Below are 26,261 nucleotides of genomic sequence, written 5' to 3'. Positions count from 1 at the left end.
AACATTTAAAAGCAGTGATATACTACTTTACATCCATCAGATTAACAAAGATGAAAATTAATGATACTATCTAGTGTGCACATGGGTAACGCTCATTCTCAAATATTGCTAGGAAGTTTGTAAACTGACACAAAATTTTCTGGAGAGTGTGGGGCACGGCTACAGTGTTTGGACAGGTTCAAGCCTCGGACCAATGAGAGGGCACAGTCCTCTCGTGGCCACGTGCGAGTCCCAGCCTGGAGGGCAGAGCCCTCCCAGCACAATTATAGCCAACAGCTATAGTTGTAAGCTTAGACTTATGGTCCGAACACGTGGCCCCATGTGCCTAAGTGATATAGGCTGCAAGTAAATAAAGCTTGATCGGGTGCATGTAATTGAGTAGGATTGAAACCCACGAGAATGCTGTAAACATCTTGACCATGCCCTTACTTTGCCTCGTGGCATCTGGTTATAAAATAAAGACACGGCTTGTAGTCTGTGGCGCTGTCTCTCCATGAGGGAGCAGCGTCCCACCGAGTCCCAGCTTTCCTTCTCTTGTCTTTTCTAAGCCTTTCAGCCGCCCCCACTCAGGGTCACTGAACCTGGCTGAGCTGGCGCGGCACATAAGGTGCCCTGGGGCTGAGTATGCCATGGCCCTGCCAGCCCACCACAGGAGAGTTATGAATTAGTATCAAAGCCTTAACAAGTGAGCATATTTCTGACCCAACAATTCCACAGCTAGGACTTTCTTCTAAGGGGAAAAATCAGAGGTGTCAGAAACACGTATAGACAAGGATGTTCTTTGCCACATTATTTGTAGTGAGAAAGTGATCAATAGTAGAAAATTATTTACTAATATTTACAAGATACTAGTATATAGTATATTTCTACATGAGCATATTATATGAAAAATATATATTAACTTGGGAGATTTTTCACAAAACATTGCTGAGTGGAAAAAAACAGGTGATTAAGCAGTAAGTCAAGTATGATACCTTATTTCCCCCTTGGAAATAGTTATCTTTGGATAGCAAAGGATGCTCTTCTTTGTACATTTCTGTGTTTTTCAAATTTCCTGCAGGGCATGTTACTTTTACAATTACAAAAAAAAATGAATATTATTTTTAAGATGTAACAGTATTTAGAAAAAAAAAAGAGGAATTGAGAATAGGAAGTAATGAAAAGGAGTATGCAATTAACATACAACTTTTGGAGAAAAAGGGAAACTATTGCAAAGAATATCAGTCCTTGAAACAGCACAGTTGATTTTCCTGGAGAGGAAGTTGAGACTTGGAGGTAGGAAGCTTGATGAAACGAAAAAGCATGTTTTGCAATATTATTAGGTAGCTGGCATGAAGTTGTTGTGCAGGATGGAGCTGGGAAATGTGGTATGAGATAATATGATTTCTCTCTCAGCTATGCTAGAATACACCGAAAGAATTTGTACTATTTCATCTCAAACATCTCGATTACTCTGTGGCTCTAAGAACAACTTCCTCCCAAGAAGGTATCCACTCAAAGCACAAAGGTTTGCTTCATGATGTGCTTCTTCTCATTTCTCCCATCTATACCACCTCAGCTGCTTCTCTCTGCCAGTTCATGCCCATGATGGCCCCCAAAGTATAAGTTTCTTGGGAGCAAGAATCCTGTCTATGCTTTTCATCACTATATACACAACACCCAGTGCAGGGATTGGTACACAGTAGGTACTTAAGAAATCTCTGTTGAATGAACACATGAAATAACATTCAGCAAATTCCTGTGAGAGAAAGAGCAACACTCAGCACAGTGAGTACTTTCTCTGTTAAAGTATTTGTTGATATGCTGATGTTTATTCTGCCATTTCATATGTGTATAGTAGGCTCTGGTTATACTATGAAACCCGCTAAGCATTTCTCCCATTTCTTCAAGACACAGAAAATAGCATAATCCATAATATAGTAGTAAGCACTCAATAAATGCTGACCGATGAATTTTCTTAATTTGTCTGGATATACCTTCTTATCCGTGACTTCAATTTTCTCCTCAGTAATCCATTTCTGAATGATGTCTGCTGAGGGTGTTCGTTTTAGTTTGTCAGTGAGATAATTCAAAAGAGTGTTAACAGAATTTACTGTTAAGACGTGCATTGTGTTCTCAATTAGGTAATCATTTAGACGAATAAAGCTTAAAAAGAAAAAAAATACAGCTTCAGTTTTCTATATTCACTACATATCTTTGGAAGTGACTCTAAAGTATTTAAATTTTAAAATATATTTTCTCTGTGCCCACTTTTTATTAGAATATCAGAGATTTGCTGTTCAGAAGAGTTTTTCTTGGACATTCTTCATTTTAAAACACAATCATATGCAAAAGTATTGCATCAATTTAGCTAGGTGCTCTAACTATTCAATAGAATATTAATGAGCAATACAGTTATTACTGGAAAAGCACCTAGCTCACCTAGCCAAAAGAACCATAGATTTTTTTAATGCCTTAGAGAAGAAATCAGTAAATATACAACATCTGTAACTTACATTCTAAAGGTAAAGTGTGAAATCTTCACTATTGGATAAATGTTGCTTAATGGCAATTGCTAACCCAAAGATGCAAATTTTGTTTCCTTACTTGAGTGCTTAGAATGTAGGCTGAGTCAGCAAGGCATTTAGAGTAACTTTTTATTCTGTTTAATTGGAGCCCAAGGGGCCTCTAGTTCCTGGAGGCCTGTGATGATGGCCTCAGGGACTGCTCCACTGACTTCAGTGACACAGACAACATTATCATATTATCTCACATATAACTGATGCACCATTAATATTTATTAAATAGACTAGAGGCCCGGTGCACAAAATTCATGCAATGGGGGGGGGGAGGGGTCCCTCAGCCCAGCCTGTGCCCTCTCTCAGTTCAGGAGCCCTCGGGGGATGTCTGGCTGACGGCTTAGGCCTGCTCCAGTCTGACATCCTTAGCACTGCAGGCTTCTGGCTGAGCAGCACTTCCCCTCTGGGAGCGCATTGACCACCAGTGGGCAACTCCTACATTGAGTGTCTGCCCCCTGGTGGTCACTGAGCATCATAGTGACTGGTCATTCCACTGTCAGGCTGAAACTGGCTCTCTGACATCCCCCAAGGGGTCCTGGATTGTGAAAGGGCACAGGCCAGGCCAAGGGACCCCATCGGTGCACGATCAGGGCTGGGGAGGGACCGTAAGAGGGCTCCAGGGTATGTCCGGCCTGTCTCACTCAGTCCCGATGGGCTGGACCCCAGAAGCAAGCTAACCTACTGGTCGGAGCATCTGCCCCATAGTGGTCAGTGCACGTCATAGCAACTGGTTGACCAGTCAACTGTCTGTCCCCTGGTGGTCAGTGCACATCATAGCGAGCAGTTGAGTGGCCTTAGCATATATTAGCATATTAGACTTTGGTTGAATAGACGACCAGACGACTGGACACTTAGCATATTAGGCTTTTATTATATAGGATGGTTGTAAAAGTTGGACTAAATTAGTGAGCAATGAGTAACAATAATCAGTATATAGTACCACACACATTTCAGGTAATGCTTGGTGACTTTGTTTGCAAGAGTTATCTGTAGTAATGACATTTTAGAAAGGCGTGAAATCCAAACTCTGGAACAATGTTAAGATCCAGTTGGGTAAGCAATGGCAGAGCTAAAACCTAATGAGCTCGAGTGCCCTGGTGAGACCCTGTGGATGGCTTGTCTCCCAGTTGCAAAACCTTCCTTAGGGAAAGTGTGGAACTTTATGTGGCAATATAGCTATGTACAAATCTCTGTGTGCCTGACTTCTTCCCATAGCCAGCGCCATGCTCCAGGCTGGGTTAGGGGAAAACAAAGCCTTAGAGATCAAAGAGGAGCCCTTGGCCTTGGACATGCCCCCCACTCTCTACCAGCTTGCCCCTCCCAGCGGCTGCTTTGCTAGGGGGCAGGTGGAGGGGCAGGCTTCTGGGACTGTCTTCAGATTACCATATCCTCTAAATCTCTCATCACTATTCGTGAATCCTGGGATAAAGGCTTTAACTTTGAATGAAACTGAGGATGACAAATGCCCTAATTTTTCTCAAAAGAAAGAATAATCACTTACCAAGTCAGCCTCCTGCAATAACGCCTTTTCCTGGCCTGCTGCGTGTATTTCATGTTCTCAGAGTTTACATAAGCAGGCAACTCAATGAGACCGCCAGCCACTGACGATTTTTTAACTTCTAAGAACAGCAGAAGACACAACAACAAGAATTCTTATGTAAAAATTCAATTTTTTTTTCTCCTCAATACAGATTAAAAGACGAGCAACATTGAAAAACACACAAACAAAACAAAAACAAAATGCTTTGGTTTGTGAGATCATTCAAACTCCAGAAAACAGTCCAGTTATCCAAAAGAATTTCACATCAAAGGATTTCAACTCAAGAAAAGACTGTAGACAGTTTATTAACATTCTCTTTAACATTGACCTGTGTACTCTGTTATCTCTTTTCCAGTGACACTTTACCCTTTTTTCCCAACTGCCTTTTAGTTATCCTCTAGAGTACATGCCAGCTGGGGCCCATCTGGAGATCCAGCCAATCCCTTAATTTTAACAAACCTATTGTCTGTACTAATATGCTAAGTGTCCAGTCATCTAATATGCTAAGTGTCCACCATAAAATGCTTATGAAATAAAGGTTCTGTAACCAGTTTAGAAATACAAGCAGGGTTAATGCAAGGAAAATGTGCTATTTACTGTTACCCCCCCCCCCCCTCGCTTCAATATATATTGAATTCGTAATCTATCTTGCAAATTTGGAAGAAATGAAAATAAATCATTAAACTTAAGAAGAGTAGTAAAAAAGAGTTCCTGTTTTATTATTTATTTTTAAATCCTCACTTGAGGATATTTTTCCGTTAATTTTTAGAGAGAGTGGAAAAGAGAGAGAAAGACAGAGAGAAATATCGATATGAGAGAAACACATCAATTGGTTGCCTCCTGCACGCGCCCTGACCAGGGCCCAGGCCTGGGAGGAGCCTGCAACTGAGGTATCCTTGACCGGATCGAACCCCGGGACCCTTCAGTCCACAGGCCGATATTCTATCCACTGAACCAAACTGGCTAGGGCAAAAGTTACTATTTTAAAAATGTTTTTATTGATTTTAGAGAGAGGGAGAGAGAGAGAAACATCAATGATGATAGAGATTGATTGGCTGCCTCCTGCACACCCTCTACTGGGGATGGAGCCTGCAACCTGGGCATGTGCCCTGACCGAGAATCAAACTGTGACCTCCTGGTTCATGGGTTGATGCTCAAACACTGAGCAACACTGGTTGGGCAAGAGTTACTATTTTAGAAAGGCACCACTTTTGATCTGTTAAAGCTCTCTCCCCTCCCTACCTTCCTCATCACAGTCATCAGGAGTGAATCCTATAGCACGCAGAGCAGTACGGCAAGCCTTCCTGACCACATCTTTGGCCTCATTTCGAAAATATTCCAGGTGATCTGTCATCTAGACATTAATGGTATGTATAATTAGTGGTACCAAAGTAGCAATAATAGAAAAAAGATCTTGAAACTTATAGACAAAAGTCTTTACCTCTTTCAGGTGTACGACTTGTGTAAACTGAAATTCTTGCAGGGTGTAGGTGTGACCTTTTTCAATATAACAAAGCCCCATAAAACTCAACTGATAGCACAGTTCATTTATTTTAAGAAGAGCTGGTCGCAAATACTGAATGAAAATAGAAATATATCATTATTTCATCTTAAAAAGCATTTTTAAAGTATAAAGATATTTAGAAAGCAAGAATGGCTGTTAAGGAAAAGAACGCTATATGTTAATTTTAGCTATTCTTGCATATGTTAAAGGGAACACTTAGAAAGCCACCACTTCTGATCTGTTAAATACTTTTAAATATTGTTCTAAAAGTATTCTTTGAATTATCAGATTTAATTGGTCTGCATTCTCTTCCTCTAATTTGGAATACATGTCTTTTTAGCTATGAAAGTGAGGGCAAGTTACAGAGGACTCCATAAATCTTATTTTTTATTTTCTCTTTCTTTCTTTCTTTCTTTCTTTCTTTCTTTCTTTCTTTCTTTCTTTCTTTCTTTCTTCCTTTTTTTTAGTTTATTGATTTTTAGAGTGAGAGGAAGGGAGAAAGAGAGAAAAACATCCATGGGAAAGCAAAACCCTCATTGGCTGCCTCCCACATGTCCCCCACCAGGGATGGAGACTGCAACCAGGGTATGTGCCTTAACCCGGGAATCAAACCGGCAACCATCGGTGGACAGGACGACACCTAACCAAGCCACAATGGCCAGGGAAGGACTCCGTAAATCTTACATTTCACCTGGTTTGGCCAATGGCTACTAAAAGATTCTTTGTGTTACCTTGAAGACTTTACAATGTCTAGTCACCATGATAACGGAGGGGCCTGTCTATTGATCTAAGAGGTTGTGACAGAGAACAAAGACAAATTTAACTTTAAATTTTCAGTGGGTAAAAAGTTGCTACAAAGAAAGTTCAGTCACTATTAAAAACCTATCTTGCAATGTGAGCTGGAACAATGAAAGTATTTGTGAAATTCAGCCACATGATCTTAACTTATTCTTTCTCTATGCCAACATCATAAATCAGAGTTCTAGGCTGTTGGCTTCAAAGGCACACATTCTAAGAATGTTCCAAGGACATTCTCTCTGACTTCCCCTAATCTAATCAAAGGAGGAGCAATTACATTATATAAATGAAGTTAACATTAATTTATTTGTATGTGACACGGGTTTCTGTGTTATATACTTTTTAGGAGCTTTCAAAACAGGACAAACAACAGTTATGCAGACCAACATTTAGTGCTTTATTTCTTCTAAGTGCAATAAAGGGAAGTTGTAATTAGTAAAGTCTTAAATGAAGAGGAGTTTTGTGAGAAACCATTTGGAAGTCATATAACCCTTAGAGTTCATCTGATGGGGGAATTTGCATAATAAAAAAGAAGGAAAAGTTTAGAGCCTAAGTCTATGAATTGAAATAAGATACTAAATAAATGAAATAGGTATAGGAGAAGGGATGACCATGTAATCAAAATGGGGCAGTGAAAGCAAGGAAGTCCGGAGCACTCCAGAAGAAGTTCTTAAAGCAAAATTATAAGAGACAAAAAGTAAGGATCCAGGTGGAGAGCAGAACTGACATTGATGGTCTGCCAAAAAGTGAGTTTTGACAATGGGGAATTCTTTGGAAGAAAAAAAATATACAAGAAACTACGTTAGCTTAACCTAAATAGCTGGCTGTCAGCATGAAGAACAATTGTGAAAGCTGTCTTGAATATTAAGAGAGATTGGAAGTGTCCCCCACCCTCCTCTCACCCCTTTGTTATTTCTGTTGGTAATAAATTCCAGATGAATCTGGATTATGTGGTTCATTCTTGAGCTGTTATATCAATAGTGCCCAATGAAGGTGATAAGGAGTAAGCATTATTTTAAATTTTTAGCAGAATTGTAGAGGAGGAAGAATTTGTCATCTTGATGATGGGTTTCAATATGTAAAGGACAGAGGTAACTATAATTTTTGCTGCCCAGGACACTTCCCCTGACCTACCTATAATTATTCTGGTGATAGAATCCCTCTTTCTTTTGGGAAACTTACTACCATGTGGTTTTGATAAGGCGGGCTCTCACTTCCTTCATCACGGGAATGAGGAATTGGCACACATCCAAGCCTGGCTTATCAGACTACTACTAGCTGTGCAGTGATTGGTTCAGGATTGGGCATGAGGCCAAGCTGAGCCAATCAGTGTTCTCTACAGCATCCCATCAAGAGATATTGTCTTTTCATTAAAAGAGCCAACTACACCTAGAGCTGGAGGTGGTGCTCATTCTAGGAACCCAACTAAGAATGAAAAGACACAGACAAATACAGAAATGAAAGATGGAAAGAGAAAAAAAAATAAAGATGACAAGATATCATTTGAATTTCTGAATTCAGCCATGCATAAAGGTATTCACCCCCTTGAGCTTCCTTATTATGAGCTTTTGTTTGCTATTGTTGTTGTCAAAGTTCATTTAAAGAGTTTTTGCCAGTTGCACTGAAATGAATGTCTCTATTTCAGAGATGGGAAATCAGTATTATTCATCTGGAGGCTGGTGACTGGGTCAGAAAGCCTGTGGGGAAACATTAGATTTTGGAAGATATGTGCAGAAGAGCTGCATTTGCTATAAAATGTTTATGAAAATCAGGGTCATGCTGAGGCACCTTGTCTTTAGTTGGAATGCAGGAACTCTTGGGATTTGCTAGTCTTATATTCACCATGGCACCAAACCTTTAATTTGCCCTAACCTGAGTCATCAGAACACCTGGGTGGTCTGTATAATTTGGTACTTAAAGAACCCACTAGAGTTGTAAGTCTTGGTCCAGCCAGACACTCTGGCTCAAGTACTCTCATACACTTTCTGACCCAGTGTTGAAAATGCTACAGCAAAAGGGACAAGAGGCATCCCTTCATAAGTGGAGGAATAATTATGTAAATCTATGAAATTAAGAGTGCTTTGTCTGCAAAGCAATGAATGACTAAAAATTAAAATTAAAAAGATTTTCATTACAAAGGGACATTCAAATTAAAATAAATGATGAGAATGTTTGAATGAATATAAAAATAAAATAACAGAAAACTACCTGAACGTATCACGTACAACAATATAACACATTATTTAAAAAAAAAAAACAACACAGCAAAATCATCAAGTACTTAGCAGGTTGAAATGATGTGCAGCGTTAAATAATACTGAAAAATTAATACTAAATACACACCTAAGTCTAGAGAAGAGTGAAACATGGAAATGTAAGAGACAAGAAGATATTTACAAAAAGAAAGCATAGTTCCAGATGGCTTCATTGGTGAATTCTACCAAACATTTTTAAAAAAATACCAATTCCTCATAAAATAGAAGAGGGCACATTTCCCAACTCATTCTATAAAGCCAGTATTACCCTAATACCAAAACCAGACAGACAAACACATCCCAAGAAAAGAATAAAACTATAGACCAATCTTCCTTATGTATATATGCACACATACACAAATATCCTCAACAAAATATTAGCAAATCAGCCCTGGCCAGGTGGCTCAGTTGGTTGGAGTGTTGTCCCATGCACCAAAAGGTTTTGGGTTTGATTCCCCATCAGGACACATATCTGGGATGCGGGTTTGGTCCCTGATTGGGGCGTGAATGGGAAGCGACAAATGGATGTTTCTCTCTCACAGAAATGTTTCTCTCTCCCTCTCTCTTCCTCTTTCTCTCTCTCTCTCCCTCCGTCCCTCCCTCTAAAAATCAATAAAAACATATCCTCGAATGAGGATTAAAAAAAATACTAGCAAACCAAATCTAGCTATATATAAAAAGCATTATGCATAATGACCAAATATTATTTATACCAGTGATGCGAGGTTGGTTTAATATCTGATGATCAGTTACTATAATAAATCATGCCTATTACATGATAATCTCAATATATGCATAAAAAGCATTTGACAGAATCATAATGGCTTCATGATATGAACATTCAACAACTAGAAATAGAAAGCAACTGCTTTATCATCATACTTATTGGTGAAAGACTGAAAGCTTTTCCTCTAAGGTCAGAAGCAAGACAAGTATTTCTGCTCTTGCCACTTCTATTCAACAGAATGTTCTAGCCAGGGAACTTAGGCAAGAAAATTCATTAAAAGTCATCCATATTGGGGAAGAGGAGTAAAACTATCTATTTGCTGATGACATATTCTTATTCATTGAATAAAGAACACACACACACACACACACACACACACACACACACACACCCCAACCAAACTGTTAGGATCAATCATAAATTCTGCAAGTTTTCAAAAAACAGGCTCAATATAAAAATAAAATATATTGCTACATTCTAATTAAAAGTAATTACACAAACTATATATATATGTATATTTTATATATATATACATATATATATACACATACTACTTATACATTGTATATATACACTACATATATATGAAAAATCTAAAATGAAAATTAAGAAAATAATTCTACTTATAATAGTATCAAAAAGAATAAAATATTTAGGAATAAGTTAACAAAGAAATGAAAAACATATACTTAGAAAACTGCAAAACATTGTTGAAAGTAATTCAAGAAGATCTAAATAAATGGGAAGGTATTATAGTATGTTCACGGACCAAAAAAGATAATATTGTTAAAATGACAATAATTACAAAATTCATCTACAGCTTTAAAGCAATCCCTATCAAAAAATCAAAACTGGCTTCTTTGCAGAAATTGACAAGCTGATGTTAAAATTCATGTGGAAATTCAAGGGGCCTAGGAGACTCACACTTTCTAATTTCAAAATTTACTACAAAGCTGCAGTATTCAATACAGTGTATTACTGGCATAAGAATAAATAAAGAGAATAGAAAGTTCAAAACCCCTCACATTTATTGTCAGTAGATTTTTGGCAAGGGTGCCAAGACAATTCAATGGGGGAGAGAATAGTCTTTGTAACAAATAGTGCTGGGACAACTGGATAGACACATGCAAAGGAATAAAGTTGGACCCCTACCTTACACCATGAGCAAAAATGAACATACGATGAATTAAAGACCCAAGTGTAAGAGCTAAACTTATACAACAATTAGAAGAAGAAACTTAGGGGTAAATCTAGACCATGGACTAGGCAAGTTTTTTAGATATCACACCAAAAGCACAAGCAGCAAAATAAAAAATGGATAAAATGGATACCATCAAAATTCAAATTCAGTTTGTGCTTTAAATGATACTATCAAGAAAGTGGAATGGCAACCCACAAAATGGGAGGAAAATTTTTCAAATCATACATCTGATTAAAAATTTGTATTCAGAATATATAAAGAACTCTGATAACTCAATAGTAACATACAAGTAACCCAATTTAAAAATGGACAAACTATCTGAGTAAGTCTCCAAATAATATAAACAAATGGCCAACAGGCACATGAAAAGATGTTCACTATCAATACCTGTCAGGAAAATGTAAATCAAAATCATAATGAGATACTACTTTTCAACCAGTAGAAATAGCTATAATGAAAAAGACAAATATAATGATAATATGAAAAAACCGAAGCTCTCATATGCTGTTGGTAAGAATTTAAAATTGTGCAGTGGGCTTGGAAAACTGTTTTGTGGTTCCTCAAAAGGTTAAACATCCCACTCCTAGGAATATTTCCAGACAAAAACTTGTATACAAATGTTCATAGCAGCATTATTCATAATAGCCAGAAAGTGTAAGCAACCCAAATATCCATTAATGGATGGATGGATAAATAAAACATGTGCTTCCTTACAATGGAATATTATTGGCCAATAGAAATAAATGCTATGCCACAACATAGATGAATCTTGAAAACATTATCCTAACTGAAAAAAGCCAGTCACAAAGAACCACACAGTCTATAGTTCCATTTTTAAGAAATGTACAGAGTAGGCAAATCAATAGAGACAAAAGTAGTTTAGTGGCTGCCTAGAGCTGGGGTAGGGTAGTAGGGGAGTTAAGGAGAAATGTAAAGTGATCAATAATGTGTACTGGGGTTTCTTTTTGTAGTGATAGAAATGTTATAAAATTTATTGTGGTCATAGTTGATCAATTTTGTGAAAATACTAAAATCATTAAATTGTATATCTAAAGCGGATGAACTGTATAGTACACAAATTGTATTTCAATAAAGTCATTATAAAAAATGTAGGCACAAGTGACAATAACATTGGTTGCTGAAAGAATTATAAAAAGAAAAATTTGAAGGACCACATTTCCCTTCAACCTAGTTTGAGGGACTCAGCCCCACCCCCTCCAATGAACTAATTGCAAATATAAGACTAGTGTTAACTGTCTAGGGTAATTATAACATCTAACATATACTTAAGCCAACACAATGGGTCTGTATTTAGGTCAATCTAAGATTAAAAGGATAAGACCTTTCTAGTCTGTCAGGGCTACATTTAAGAGAAGCTATTATCAAGGCCAAAACATTATTGGTATGAATGGTGGACAGAGAGAATGACATAAAATAAAAGAACAAACTTTAAGGATTAATAGGTTAGTTTCAGAGACAAATGCAGGAAGAAATACTTTACATTATTTACCTAGTAACAAATATATGAATAGTATCCAAGACTTGGTAAAAAATGAAAGGTGGTAAAAAGGTAGTAAAACAGATTCCAGTGGCTGATGGACCCTTCCTGAAATTAGAGATCTAAGGGGTTTAATTTGCTATCAAGAAGGGTAAGAATATTTTCCACAATTCAGAACGCTTGATGGAATGGATGACCTGAGATGGTACATCATATGTACTTATTTTGCACTAATATCTGTGTTATCCATATTACTTCAATGTTTCTTTACTGTATCACTGACATATTTCTTTAAATACTTTTTTGTTGTTAAAAGTATTACATATGTCTCCTTTTCCCCCCCCATGTACCCCCTCCAGCCCGCCCCTGCCCCTATCACTGACATCTTGATAACAATCTTTCAGACTAACTTTTTTCATGATTACCTACCCTATCCTCCAAAGTAAATATTAAAAATTTCCCTACTGTCTGAATCCATGGTAGAAGAAAACATATGATACATTTGGAGGTACTGACCCATGAAAACAAGCCTCCAAATCATTTTGGACCATAAAGTCAAGAGTATCTCAAAGATGAGAGAAGGTAAAAGGGGTTCCCAGCCTACTCTGTTCAAAAGGATACACAAATTTCCTGATCTGTTAACAATAAAGGGGGTCCTAAATCCAAACCTGAGGTTGCTTCTTATCAAAGGGGAACTGTGCAACCCTCATACTTTTGCATTTTACAACTCTAGTCAAATATAGAAACACCACTAGACTGTCAGACTCTTAAATGCGACAAGGTGAAAATTGTCATCATTTAACATTAAATAGAATGTTAGATGAAATAGTCTAGTTCAGGGACAATCTATATCAACACCTGTAATAGATACACTGATTTTTCTGTAATTCTTTTAAAATATGATTAACAAATACATACATGATTAACAATGAACAAATTATCTAGTAGAGATTCTCGACATCCTGTGATCTTCTTGGAGCGCACATTCTTCTTCCATACATTAAAAGCCTTCCATTTTCGGAAAAGTGAAAATATGGGAATCTTAGTGAGTTCTCTGTGATACAGGTATTCCTGTTCCCATCGATTAATTTCGATATATTCAATGTCCTCATCATTATGAATGCGTGTCACTGCTCTGTCACTAATAGTATAGTAGTCCTTTTTATTGATGTTATCATAATTTACAACTCTGTGAACAAATAAAAATTGGGGCAAGAGAATAAAGTATTCAATGCAAAATTAAGCAATTACATTATTTTTGTTTAAAAGAGATAAAACATTTCTGGAAAACAAATATAATTAAATTTTTTTTAAAATTCTGACAAACTACTTTTAGATTGAATGAATTACTCAAGAAAAGGACAGGGGTTGCTTTTTAACAACAATTGGTTTCACAACTTTGGTAATATAGTTCATAATTTCAGTTACATTATTTTAAAAAAATCAAACTTTTATATAATAGCTCTAAGTGAAAGCTATCTGGAAATAAGTTTTTATTTATAATTAATTCTTTATAAACTATTTAATAATAGTAGTGAAAAAAAGATTTTACATTATCCAGTACTGAGAGAATTATGAGAAAGATCAAAGAAAGAAAATATGTATTAGATAAGATTAGAATCAAGACCCAGATTAAGCTAAAAAATATGTCAATTTATCACATAACAAAATAATTATCGAGAAATTGCTTTTCCAAGATATCCCTCTTTCAATTGTCATCAAGAACATCCTTTAACATTATATATTACAAGAGATAGATTAAGTAAAGAAAAGCAAGAATGGCATAAAAAAGAAGTAGAGATATAGGTGAAGGAAAGAAAGTAATGAGATTAGAAAGGGCCAATTCTCTAACACTTCTTAAAATAAGAACTTGCCTACAGGCACGTATATATTTCCTGTAATTTTAGCTCTAACATTGAAATGCTGAATGAAATGTAAATATTCAATAGTAGAACAAGTATAAAATACATTATGATATAGCAAGTTATTAAAATACTAGAGGCCTGGTGCACAAATTTGTGCACAGATGGGGTCCCTTGGCCTGGCGGGTGATTGGGACCAATTCGGGGGGCCGGCCAGCTGGGGGTGATGGACCGTGGGAGGTTGGCTGGCTGCAGGAGATTGGTTGTGGGAGCACACTGACCACCAGGGGGCAGCTCCTGTGTTGGGCATCTGCCCCCTGGTGGTCAGTGTGCGTCATAGCAACTGGTTAACCAGTCTACCGGCTGGTCTGTCACTTAGGCTTTTATATATATAGATATTTAGGAATTTAGTAAAATAAAATTTATGAAGATTTTGTGGTAGTTTCAAACAATAAGATAAAGGTGAAGTACAAAACAAAATCCTATTTGTTTCTAAGTTAAAACTATTCAAAAATTATGTATACTAACAAAGATTAGATAGGAATACTCTAGTGAAAACTGTTTCACATGTCTATGTTCTTGTCTAGTTCTTAGCTCTGAACTTAAAATTCAAGGTCCTTTAGTATAGACTTCAGTCATCTGTGAAATCCCTGAAATTATGATATGTAAACAAATTGTGAATATATATGGTAATGTTTTCAGGAATTAGAACAAAATTCTCATGTGCCTTGGCTTTGTTAATCAAAAAACTTAAGAACCACCCTGGAGGGTATGGCTCAGCATTCATGTTGGCCCCCAAATGAAAAGGTTGTAGGTTTAGGTTTAATTCCCAGTCAAGGGCACAAACCTTGGTTGCAGGTTTGATCCTCAGCCCTGATTGGGGTACATGCCAGAGGCAATAAATCTGTCTCTCTCACATAAATGTGTTTCTCTCACATCTATGTTTCTCTTTCCCCCCTTCCTTCCACTCTCTCTAAAAATCAATGGATAAAATATCCTTGAGTGAGGATTAACATAAACAAACAAACAAAAACTAAGAACAATTGGCATAAATCATTTTAACTTTCAAATTTTAATTCAATAAAATTAAGTAAAAAAATATTTCTTAAAAAAATTAGGACATAAACCAGGATGAAAGCAAACTCAAGCCACACACACGAGGGAAGCTGATGGTGCTGTGGATGGAGAGGGAAGAGAGCCTTGACAGTTGCTCTCTTACTTGAGTGCTGTAATGGGACAACTTCAACCTGTGCAGCTTTTATCTGGTTCCACTATTGACACTTTGTGCGCTAATGAACTCACACCAGAAATGTCTGGAATAGACCAGGTATTATATGTTGCTGGTGAGGTGTATGGGAAACATAGAATGTTATTCCTTTTTTTTTCTTTGTCACTAGCTGAAGATACAATTAGGACATTCTTGAGAGGTGATTCTCTCCAAAATGTGAAATTTCTACTTATCTCTTAAACTGTAATCAACTTCTTATGTTTCATTAACATTAGTCATCAAACCAACCTGAAAATAAGAACAAATGATTCACCACAGCCCCCATCATGTCTGGAAGACTCGCTCTGTATGGGCCGATCTGTTACTAAAGACCCTTGTAGAGGTGGCAGGTGTGGTCTATGATGGTGAATTTACCCGCAGAGGTCCAGGATTGCCATTATGGTGAGGGCAAAACAAACCCCACCCCCAAGCAGTGCAGCTGTACTGTTTTATGGAAGCCTTGGTGGTCAAGTCTGGGAGATCACAGAGGTAAATATTTTGTGATTCAGCACCTTATACTGGAAAATAGTAGAAAAACATTTCAGAGAATGCTGTGAGAGAAGGGCCAATAATATATACACACATATATACATACATGCCTAGATAAAGGAGACCAGCTAATACAATGAATAACCACAGTAATGAGGAAGCTCAGAAAGAAAATGAAAAATACCTAGAAAGCAAGCTGGAACATTTGGAAATATGTGCTATAAATGACAGAGATCTCAAGATTGCAGTTCTGAAAATACTCAATGAGATGTGAGAAAATACTGGCAGGCAATTCAGTATACTCAGAAGAAAAAATTAATGAACAAAACAAGTACTTTACCAAAGATATTGAAACTTTAAAAAAGAACCAATCAGAAATCCTGGAAATGCAGCATGAAATTAAGGGAATTAAGAGTGAACCACTGGCCTAGCTCAGTGGATAGAGCATCACCCTGTGGACTGAGAGGCCCCAGGTTTGATTCTGGTCAAGGGCATGTACCTTGGTTGCGGGCACATCCCCAGTAGGAGGTGTGCAGGAGGCAGCTGATCAATGTTTCTCTCTCATCGATGTTTCTAACTCTCTATCCCTCTCCTTTCCTCTCTGTAAAAAATCAATAAAATATATATTTTTAAAAAGAGTGAACTACTAAGCATAGAAAATAGATGGAAGAAAGAATCAGTGGTATTAAAGATAGGAATAAAGAAATGATGCAAAGGGAAGAACAGAGAGACCTGAACATAAATAAAAATGAAAAGCTCTATGACACCTAGCTGACTCCATCAGAAAACACAATATTAGATTTATAGGCATTGCAGAGGAAGAAGAGAGGAAGCATGGGATGGATAGTCTATTAAAACAAACAGTGGATGAGAAATTCCCAAATCTATAGAAAGAAGCAAACAGAAACCTAGTTACCTCAATCCAAAGAGGACCTCTCCAAGACAGATTGTATTTAAACTGTCAAAAATTAATGACAAAGAAAAAATTCTCAAAGCAACCAGGGTAAAAAAGAAAGTGACATACAAAGGAAAACTTATCAGAATATCATCTGACATCTCAGTAGAAACTCTATAAGCCAGAAGAGAGTGGAACCAAATATTCAAATGTCTGAAAGAGAGAAATTACCAGCCACAAATCATATATCCAACAAAATTATACTTTAAATATGAAGAAGAAATCAAGAAGTTCCCAGACATACAGAAGCTGAAGGATTTTTATCATCAGAAAACCTCCACTGCAAGAAATACTCAAGGGTGTTATTCTACCTGAACAAAGAACATAAGGTCAGAACACTATGAATAAGATCACCAAAAAACTTACAGCATACACAGGGACAATTTGTGACAATAAAACATAAAAGGAGAGGGGTTAAATGTCTGAACTGGCAAAAGAGGATGAAGATGCACTCAAAAGAAAAAAAAAACAACTACTGTATGTATGTAAATTTGTATTTTATATATTTTTAAAATATATTTTATTGATTTTTTTACAGAGATGAAGGGAGAGGGATAGAGAGTTAGAAACATCAATGAGAGAGAAACTTCAATCAGCTGCCTCCTGCACACCCCCTACTGGGGATGTGCCCACAACCAAGGTACATGCCCTTGACCAGAATCAAACCTGGGACCATTTAGTCTGCAGGCTGATGCTCTATCCATGGAGCCAAACTGGTTAGGACTATATTTTATATTTTATAAACCTAATGGTAATCACACACAAAAATCCTCAAACTAAGACACATAACTTAAAAAAAGAGGAGACAGAGGAAAGGCATATGGAATACCACCAAACAAAAACAACAGGCAGCCGAAACCGGTTTGGCTCAGTGGATAGAGTGTCGGCCTGCGGACTGAAGGGTCCCAGGTTCGATTCCGGTCAAGGGCATGTATCTTGGTTGCGGGCACATCCCCAGTAGGGGGTGTGCAAGAGGCAGCTGATCGATGTTTCTCTCTCATTGATGTTTCTAACTCTCTATCCCTCTCTCTTCCTCTCTGTAAAAAATCAATAAAATATATATTTAAAAAAAAAACAGGCAGAAACACAAAGAAAAGGAACCACTGGAGGCACAGAGCTACCAAAAAACAAAAGATAAAATGGCTATCAGAAATCCTCCGACATCAATAATTACCCTAAATGAAAATGGACTGAATTTACCAATAAAGAGGCACAGAATAGCAGAGTAGGTAAAAAATAAAACCCAACCATATTCTGCTTACAAGAGACACATCTAAGTTACAAAGACAAAGGTAGATTCAAAGTAAAAGGGTGAAAAATGATTCTCCAAGCAAATAACATCCACAGAAAAGCAGGTGTAACCATACTTATTTCTGACAGGACAGATTTCAAGACGACAAAGATAACAAAAGACAAAGATGGACATTTTATAATAATAAAGGGGACACTACATGAAGAAAACATAATACTTGCCCTGGCTGGTGTTTCTCAGTGGTTAGAGCGTCAACCTGTGCATCAAAGTGTCACAGGTTCGATTCCTGGTTAAGGGCACGTACCTGAGTTGTGAATTTGCTCCCTTCCCCAATCAGGGCATGTGCAGGAGGCAACCAATCAATATGTCTCTGTCACATTGATGTTTCTTTTTCTCTTTCTCTCTCTATCTCTGACTCTCTCTCTCCATCCCTCTCTTTCCCTTCCATTCTCTTTGAAAAAAGCAATGGAAAAATATCCTCAGGTGAGGATTAACAAAAAAATAAAACATAAAACATGTTAACATATATGCACCCAACCAGGGAGCACTGAAATATATAAAGCAACTACTCACAGACCTAAAGGGATAAACAGATCAAAACACAATCATAGTTGGGGATTTTAATACTCCATTGACAGCTCTAGATAGATCATCCAAACAGAAAATCAATTAAAAAATATCGACCTTAAATAACCAAATGGACATAATGACATTTATAGAGCCTTTCACCCCAGAATATCAGATTATACATTCTTCTCCAGTGCACATGGAACATTCTCAAGGATAGACCATACGCTGGGCCACAAAACTAGCATCAACAAATTCAAGACTGAAATTATACCAAGCATATTCCTGACCACAATGTCTTGAAATTAGACATTACCAGTAACTGCAAAAAGGAGGTAAGGAAACCCAAAATTACATGGAGATGAAACAACATACTACTAAAAATTGACTGGGTCAAATAAGAAATAAAAGATGTGATCAAAAGTTATATAAACACAAATGGGAATGACAATATGACATATCAAAACTTCTGGGATGCAATGAAAGCAGTAATGAGAGGGAAGTTTATATCATTGCAGGCCTATCTCAAGAAACAAGAGAAATGCCAAGAAAGCAATCTAACATTACATCTTAAAGTACTGGGGGAAAAAGAACAAAAGCAAACCCAAGTCAGCAGAAGAAAGGAAATAATAGAAATTAGAGCAGAATTGAATGAAATAGAGAACAAAAAGAATATACAAAAATTTAATAAAACAAAGAGCTGGTTCTTTGAAAAGATTAATAAAATTGACAAACCCCTGGCTAGACTCACTAAGGAAAAAACGAGAAAAGACCCATATAAACTAAATCAGAAATGAAAGAGGAGAAATCACCACAGACATCACAGCTATACAAAGGATCATATTAGAATACTATGAAGGACAACATACCTCCAAATTCAATAACCTAGAAGAAATACATATATTCCTAGAAATATATAACATTCCTAGACTAAATTATGAAGAACTGGAAAATCTAAATAGACCAATCAGCAGTGATGAAATTGAAACAGACATCAAAAATCTCCCTAAAAATAAAAGTCCAGGACCTGATGGCTTCATCAGTAAATTCTAACAATTGTTTAAAGCAGATTTAAAAACTATCCTTCTCAAACTCTTACAAAAAATTGAAGAAGAGGCTATACTTTCTAACACATTTTATGAAGCCAATATTAAAACCTGGCAAGGATAACACAAAAAAAGAAAAATACAGACCAATTTATCTGATGAATATAGATGCAAAAATCCTAAACAAAATACTAGCAAATTAAATACAACACTACACCAAAAAAACAATACATCATGATCAAGTGGGGTTCATTGCAGGGGCACTAGGATGGTTCAACATACGCAAATCAATCAATATAATACACTACATTAACAAAAGAATAAAAACTTATGATCTTATCAATAGATGCAGAAAAAGCATTTGATAAGATACAACATTCATTTATGATGAAAAAACTCAATAAGATAGGAATAGAAGGAAAGTACCTCAACATAATATAGGCCATATGATGAACCCTCAGCTAATATCAGACTCAATGGTGAAAAACTGAAATATTTTCCTCTAAAATCAAGAACAAGACAAGGATGTCCACTCTTACCACTCTTATTCAACATAGTTCCAGAAGTCCTAGACAGAGCAATAAGGCAAGAGAAAGAAATAAAAGGCATCCAAATAGGAAAGGAAGAAGTAATACTGTCACTTTTGAGGACAACATGATTCTATATATAGAAAACCTTAAACTCCACAAAAAAACTATTAGAAACAATAAACAAGTACAGTAAAGTTGCAGGATATAAAATCAATGTAAAAAATCAACTGCCTTCCAATATACTTCCTGTATATTAACAATGAAGATACAGAAAAAGAAATAAAAAATTCCTTTTGCAATTGCAACCAAAAGAGTAAAATACCTATAAATAAACTTAACAAAGAACATGAAAGTCCTATATACTGAAAACCAGAAAGCATTATTAAAAGAGATTAAAAGACACAGCAAAATGGAAAAATATCCTGTGTTCATGGATTGGAAGAATCAATGTAGTTAAAATGGCCATATTACTCAAAGAAACATACAGATTTAATGCAATCCCAATCAAAATTCAAAGGTAATTTTTTTAACAAAATAGAACAAAAAAATCATCAGATTTGTATGTAACCACAAAATACCCCAAATAGTCAAAGCAGTCCTGAGAAAAAAGAACAAAGCTGGAGATATCATGCTACCTCACCTCAAATTATTTTACAGAACTATGATAATCTAAACAGCATTGTATTGGCAGAGACAGACACACACAATGGAGTAAAGATAACCTCTTCAATAAATGGTGCTGGGAAAATTGGAAAACCATATACAAAAGAATAAAACTGGTTTACAGTTTGTCCCATGTTTAAAATTTAATTTAAAATGTATCAGAGGCCGAAACCGGTTTGGCTCGGTGGATAGAGCGTCAGTCTGCGGACTGAAAGGTCCCAGGTTCGATTCCGGTCAAGGGCATGTACCTTGGTTGCGGGCACATCCCCAGTAGGGGGTGTGCAGGAGGCAGCTGGTCGATGTTTCTCTCTCATCGATGTTTCTAGCTCTCTATCCCTCTCCCTTCCTCTCTGTATAAAATCAATAAAATATATTTAAAAAAAATGTATCAGAGGCCATTTACATACAAGAAAACATAGGTATCAAACTTAAGGACCTTGGTCATAGAAAACATTTTATGAACTTGACCCCAAAGGCAAGGGAATTAAAGGCAAAAATAAATGAATGGTACTATATCAAGCTAAAAAGCTTCTGGACAGTGAAAGAAACCAACAACAAAACAAAGAGGCAGCCGACCAAATAAGAGATATTTGCAACAATAATTCTGACAAAGATTTAATACCTAAAATATATAAAGAACTCATAAAACAAACAACCCAATCATAAAACAGGCGGAGGACTTGAACAGACACCTCTCCTAAGAAGACATACAAACAGCCAATAGATAAATATATAAGGACTAGGGGCCCGGTGCATGAAATTCGTGCATGGGGGGTGGGTCCCTCAGCCCGACCTGCACCCTCTCCAATCTGGGAGCCCACAGGGGAGCCCTCTCCAATCCAGGAGTTTGTGTCTGTCTTTGCAATCATATGAGCGAATTGTCTGAGACCCCAACCCAGTTTGGTTTGGTGCTCACAGAATAATAGAGGTCTTTTTTTTTCTTTGCTCCATTGGTGGAGATTTCCTAGAAGTTGCAGGATATCTTCCTTTTAATTTTTCCTCGACACTCTGACTTTACTTATGTCTCTCACCTTTGCTTTCCCTCCATCCCCACCCGCAACAGTAACTTGCTCTAGGCTCATTTTGCTCTAGTGCCTAGGACAGTGATGGGCAACTTTTTGAGCTTGGTGTGTCAAACTTCGCCAAAAAACTGAGCATAACTCGGGTAGTGTGTCACTTTGAAGAAAAAAACATTATTTCGCAAATGTTTCATCCTCGGCATGCGGCCGCCTCAGCGGCTGCATGTCATCAGAAATAGCTATGCGTGTCAGTGCTGACACGCGTGTCATAGGTTCGCCATCACTGGTCTAGGAGATCCCGTAACGCGTCTGCCACCAGATCTACGATTCCCAGCATTCATGGTGCTTCCCACACTCTTGGTTTCTGCTTCTGGTCCAGGGGCTGCAGAAACCAAAAGGACTTGGAACTCCAGTCACCCCAGGCCAGGCTGACAGGACCAAACTCTCTAGTGGTGTCCCCGGGACCCTGGCCGCTTGGCGTGGGCGTGCCCGCACGCTGGCCACAGGCTCAGAGGGGGCAGGGTCCCGGGGATGCCCGCACGCAGCAGGTAGGAGGGCATCCCACCCCGCCCCCGGCTGCTTGGCGCCTGCGTGCGTAGGCCTGGAGCGGCCTGGGGGTGGGAATGCCTGCCCCACCCTTGGCTGCTCGGCGCCTGTGCATGTGCGTGCTGCCCACAGGCCTTCCATCTTTGTCAGGTTAATTTGCATACTCACTCCTGACTGGCTGTGGGTGTTGCGGAGGTATGGTCAATTTTACATATTTGTCCATTATTAGTATAGATGTTCAACCTCACTAACAATCCTATATAATAAAGAACTAATATACTAATTAGACCAGATGGTGGAACGACCTTCTGGAACGACCTGCTGGAATGACCAGTGGGCGAGGCCAGTGAGCCTGTGCCGCCAGGCCAGCCATGATGGTCCCAGTGCCCCTGCTTCTGCAGAGGTGGTGGGAGAGGCGGTGGTCCAGGCCCGGTCTTGGTCCTGGCACCGTGCCTTCCACAGAGGCAGCAGCAGGAGAGCGGGTCTAAGCCACAGTCAGACATCCCCCAAGGTCTCCTGGGCTGCCAGAGGGATGTCTGACTGCCAGCTTAGGCCCGATCCCTCGGGGAGTGGGCCTAAGCTGGCAGGTGGACATCCCCCAAGGGGTCCCAGACTGCAAGAGGGCGCAGGCCACGCTGAGGGACCCCCTGAGTGCACAAATTTTTGTGCACCAGGCCTCTTGTTAAGGAAATGAAAATCAAAACTACAATGAAATACCACCTCGTACCTGGTATATAGAGCTACTATATGACCTGGCAATCCCTCTCCTGGGTATATAACAAAAAAACTTGAAAACATGTATTAGCAAAGATATATGCACCCTTATGTTCATTGCAGTATTATCCACGGTTGCCAAGACATGGAAACAACCAAAGTGTCCTGCGATAGAGGATTGGATAAAGATGTGGTAGCCCTAGCCAGTTTGGCTCAGTGGATAGAGTGTTGGCCTGTGAACTGAAAGGTCCCAGGTTCTATTCCAGTTAAGGGCACATACCCAGGTTGTGGGCTAGATCCCCAGTGAGGGGATTGCAGGAGGCAGCCGGTCAATGATTCTCTCTCATCATTGATGTTTCTATCTCTCTCTCCCTCTTTCTTCCTCTCTGAAATCAATAAATATATATATTTTTTTAAAAAGATGTGGTACATATACACAATGGAATACTACTTAGCCATAAGAAAGGATGAAATACTGCCATATGTGACAACATGGATGGAGTTCGTGAATATTGTGCTAAGGGAAATAACTCAGGCAGAAAAAGCTAAGAACCATAGGGTATCACTCATACGTGGGACATAAAACTGAAACTCATGATCACATACTGCAGTGAGGTGGTTGCCAGAGGGAAGGGGGCGGAGGTGTGAGGAGTGAAGGGGACCTAATATATGATGACCAAAGATATCTGACTCTGAGTAGTGGGCACAAAGTGCAATAAACAGATGTTGTAACATAGAAATCCACACCTGCAGCTTATCCTATATAATAAAAGGCTAATATGCAAATCGACTGAACAGCAGAATGACTGGTCTCTATGACACACACTGACCACCAGGGGGCAGATGCTCAATGCAGGAGCTGCCCCCTGGTGGTCAGTGTGCTCCCACAGGGGGAGCGCCGCTCAGCCAGAAGCCTGGCTCATGGCTGGCGAGTGCAGCCGCAGTGGCTAAGCCAACAGTCAGACATCCCCTGAGGGCTCCTGGACTGCGAGAGGGCACAGGCCGGGCTGAGGGACCCCCACCCAAGTGCACGGATTTCGTGCACTAGGCCTCTAGTATAATTATATTAACCAATGTCATCACAATACACTTAATAAAAAAAGTATGTGAAGACATTATATTTTATCACTACTTTTAAAAGGTGTTTTGCATAACATTTCCTCATCTCGTTGATCCAGTATTTACCACTTTTAACTTCCAATTTAGCTGCTTCAACTATGTAGCATCTAATCATTGCCTTTACTCATAAGATTTATAATATTTGGAATTTAGGCTAGGGAGAAAAATTTAACATCAACCCTAAAACGTGATAAACTGTGATTTCAACACTATCTTCTGCTTTTAAAAATAGTTTTTATTGACTTTTAGAGAGAGAGGAAGGGAGAGGAAGAAAAAGATCGATGTGAGAGCATATCATTCATCAGCTGCCTCCTGCACGCCCCCTACTGGGGATTGAACCTGCAACCCAGGCATGTGCCCTTGACGTGGAATCAAACCTGCAACCTCCTGGTGCACAGGATGACGCCCAACCAACTGAATCACACCGGCCAGGTCCAACACTATCTTCTTAAATGAGACCTGGCATATTACTATCAAGCATCATTACTGTCAGTCCAAATATAAAACATCAATTCAATTCCCCTAGTAGAAGTGCTCATTAATCTAGAAATACAATTATTTTCCCAATTAGACAAAAGCATAGTTTCCAGTCCCATCTTCAATATAGGCATACCTTAGAGATATTGCAGGTTTGGCTTCAGACCAAAACAATAAAATCAATATTGCAATAAAAGGAGTCATACAATTTTTTTTTTGTTTCTCACTGCTTATAAAATTATGTTTATACTATACTGTAGTCTTAAGTGTGCAATAGTATTTTTTACATCAAAGTGCTTTCAATTCCATTATATGTTAATTCTTTCACCTTAAAACAACAACAACAACCACACAAGCTATTTCTGTAATCCTCAAAAGAACACCTCACCCTGATCCTAATTTCCTTTCACCTACCACCCTATTTCTTTTCTATCTTTGGCATCCGAAAATGAGTATGTCCAAACCCAAACTCTCTTCTTCCATCCACTCTTCTGTATCTCAATTTATAGCAACTCTACCTTTCTCTTGTTCAGGCAAATGGGTCATTAACGTCATCCTGGACTTCCCTCTGATTGTCCACCTTGCACACAGTTCATAAAAACATCCTGTTCACTTGACCTTCCAATTACTTCCAGAATTCGACCTACTTCTTACCACTTCCACCACTGCCACCTGGTCCATCTCTCATCTGAATAATTACAGCCCTTCTAATTGGTCTTTCCATTTCATCTCTTGTTCTTCAAAAGTCTATAGAGCAGCCAGAGTGGTCCTTTTCAAAATGTAATTCAGATCTTAACACTTATCTGCTTGAAATCCTACCATGGTTCTCCATTTTTCTCAGTGTAAAGGCTAATGTCCTTACAATGGCCAGCAAGGTCCTGTGTGATCTGTTCCCTAGCTCTCATTCACTGGACTGTAGTCACACCAGCCTCCTCTTCACTTCTTGAACATACCAAATATGCTCTAGCTTGGGATATTCGGATTCACTTTCCTGCTGTCTGGAATGCTCTTCTTCCCTCTCCTGACCACCACATAATTCACGCCTTTTCTCCTTCAAGTCCTTGTTCAAATGCCAGCTTCTCAATGATGCCCATCCTGACTACCCTGGTTAATTCACAACCTCTTCCCAAGAACTCCCAACCCCCTTTGCTCTACTCTTTTTTTTTTTTTCTACTAGGGACCTGGTACATGAAATTAATGCACTGGGGGTGGGGGTGAGGGTCCCTCAGCTCGGCCTGTGCCCTCTTGCAGTCCAGGATCCCTCTCGCAATCTGGGACCCCTCGCTCCTTACCTCCCACCTGCTTGCTGCTCCCTACCACTTGGTTTGCTGCTTCTTAGAGCTGCTGTAGAGGCGGGAGAGGCTCCCACCACCACCACTGCGCTCGCCAGCCGTGAGCCCAGCTTCTGGCTGATCCCCCTGTGGGAGCACACTGATCACCAGGGGCAGCTCCTGCATTGAGTGTCTTCTCCCTAGTGGTCAGTGTGCATCATAGCAACTGGTCATTTCACCGGTCATTCTGCTGTTCAGTTGACTTGCATATTAGGGTTTTATTATATAGGATAATACTTATCACCTCCTAGTATTCCATATACATTTACTCATGTATCGTATATATATTGTCTCCCTCTGCTAAAATGTAAGCTCCACAAGGGCAGGAATTTTAATTGGATGG

The 26,261-nt window shown here is 38.5% G+C and overlaps 1 protein-coding gene across 1 annotated transcript in view; it reads right to left on the bottom strand.

Moving 5' to 3' along the window:
* DNAH6 (dynein axonemal heavy chain 6) overlaps positions 1-26,261 on the bottom strand; it is a gene marked incomplete at its 5' end in the record, with an annotated part of 218,796 nt that overhangs the window by 172,314 nt on the left and 20,221 nt on the right. Inside the window, 5 exons of the mRNA XM_079791646.1 lie at positions 1,977-2,145; positions 4,060-4,177; positions 5,341-5,452; positions 5,540-5,674; positions 13,000-13,270. Coding sequence (XP_079647772.1) covers positions 1,977-2,145; positions 4,060-4,177; positions 5,341-5,452; positions 5,540-5,674; positions 13,000-13,270 — 805 coding nt within the window. The remainder of the gene's footprint in view (positions 1-1,976; positions 2,146-4,059; positions 4,178-5,340; positions 5,453-5,539; positions 5,675-12,999; positions 13,271-26,261) is intronic.

The sequence above is a fragment of the Cnephaeus nilssonii genome (assembly GCF_951640355.1).
Source record: "Cnephaeus nilssonii genome assembly, chromosome: 15".
Classification (NCBI taxonomy): domain Eukaryota; kingdom Metazoa; phylum Chordata; class Mammalia; order Chiroptera; family Vespertilionidae; genus Cnephaeus; species Cnephaeus nilssonii.
The sequence above is the reverse complement of the archived record's forward strand: the minus strand, read 5'-3'. Positions and strand labels throughout refer to the sequence as shown.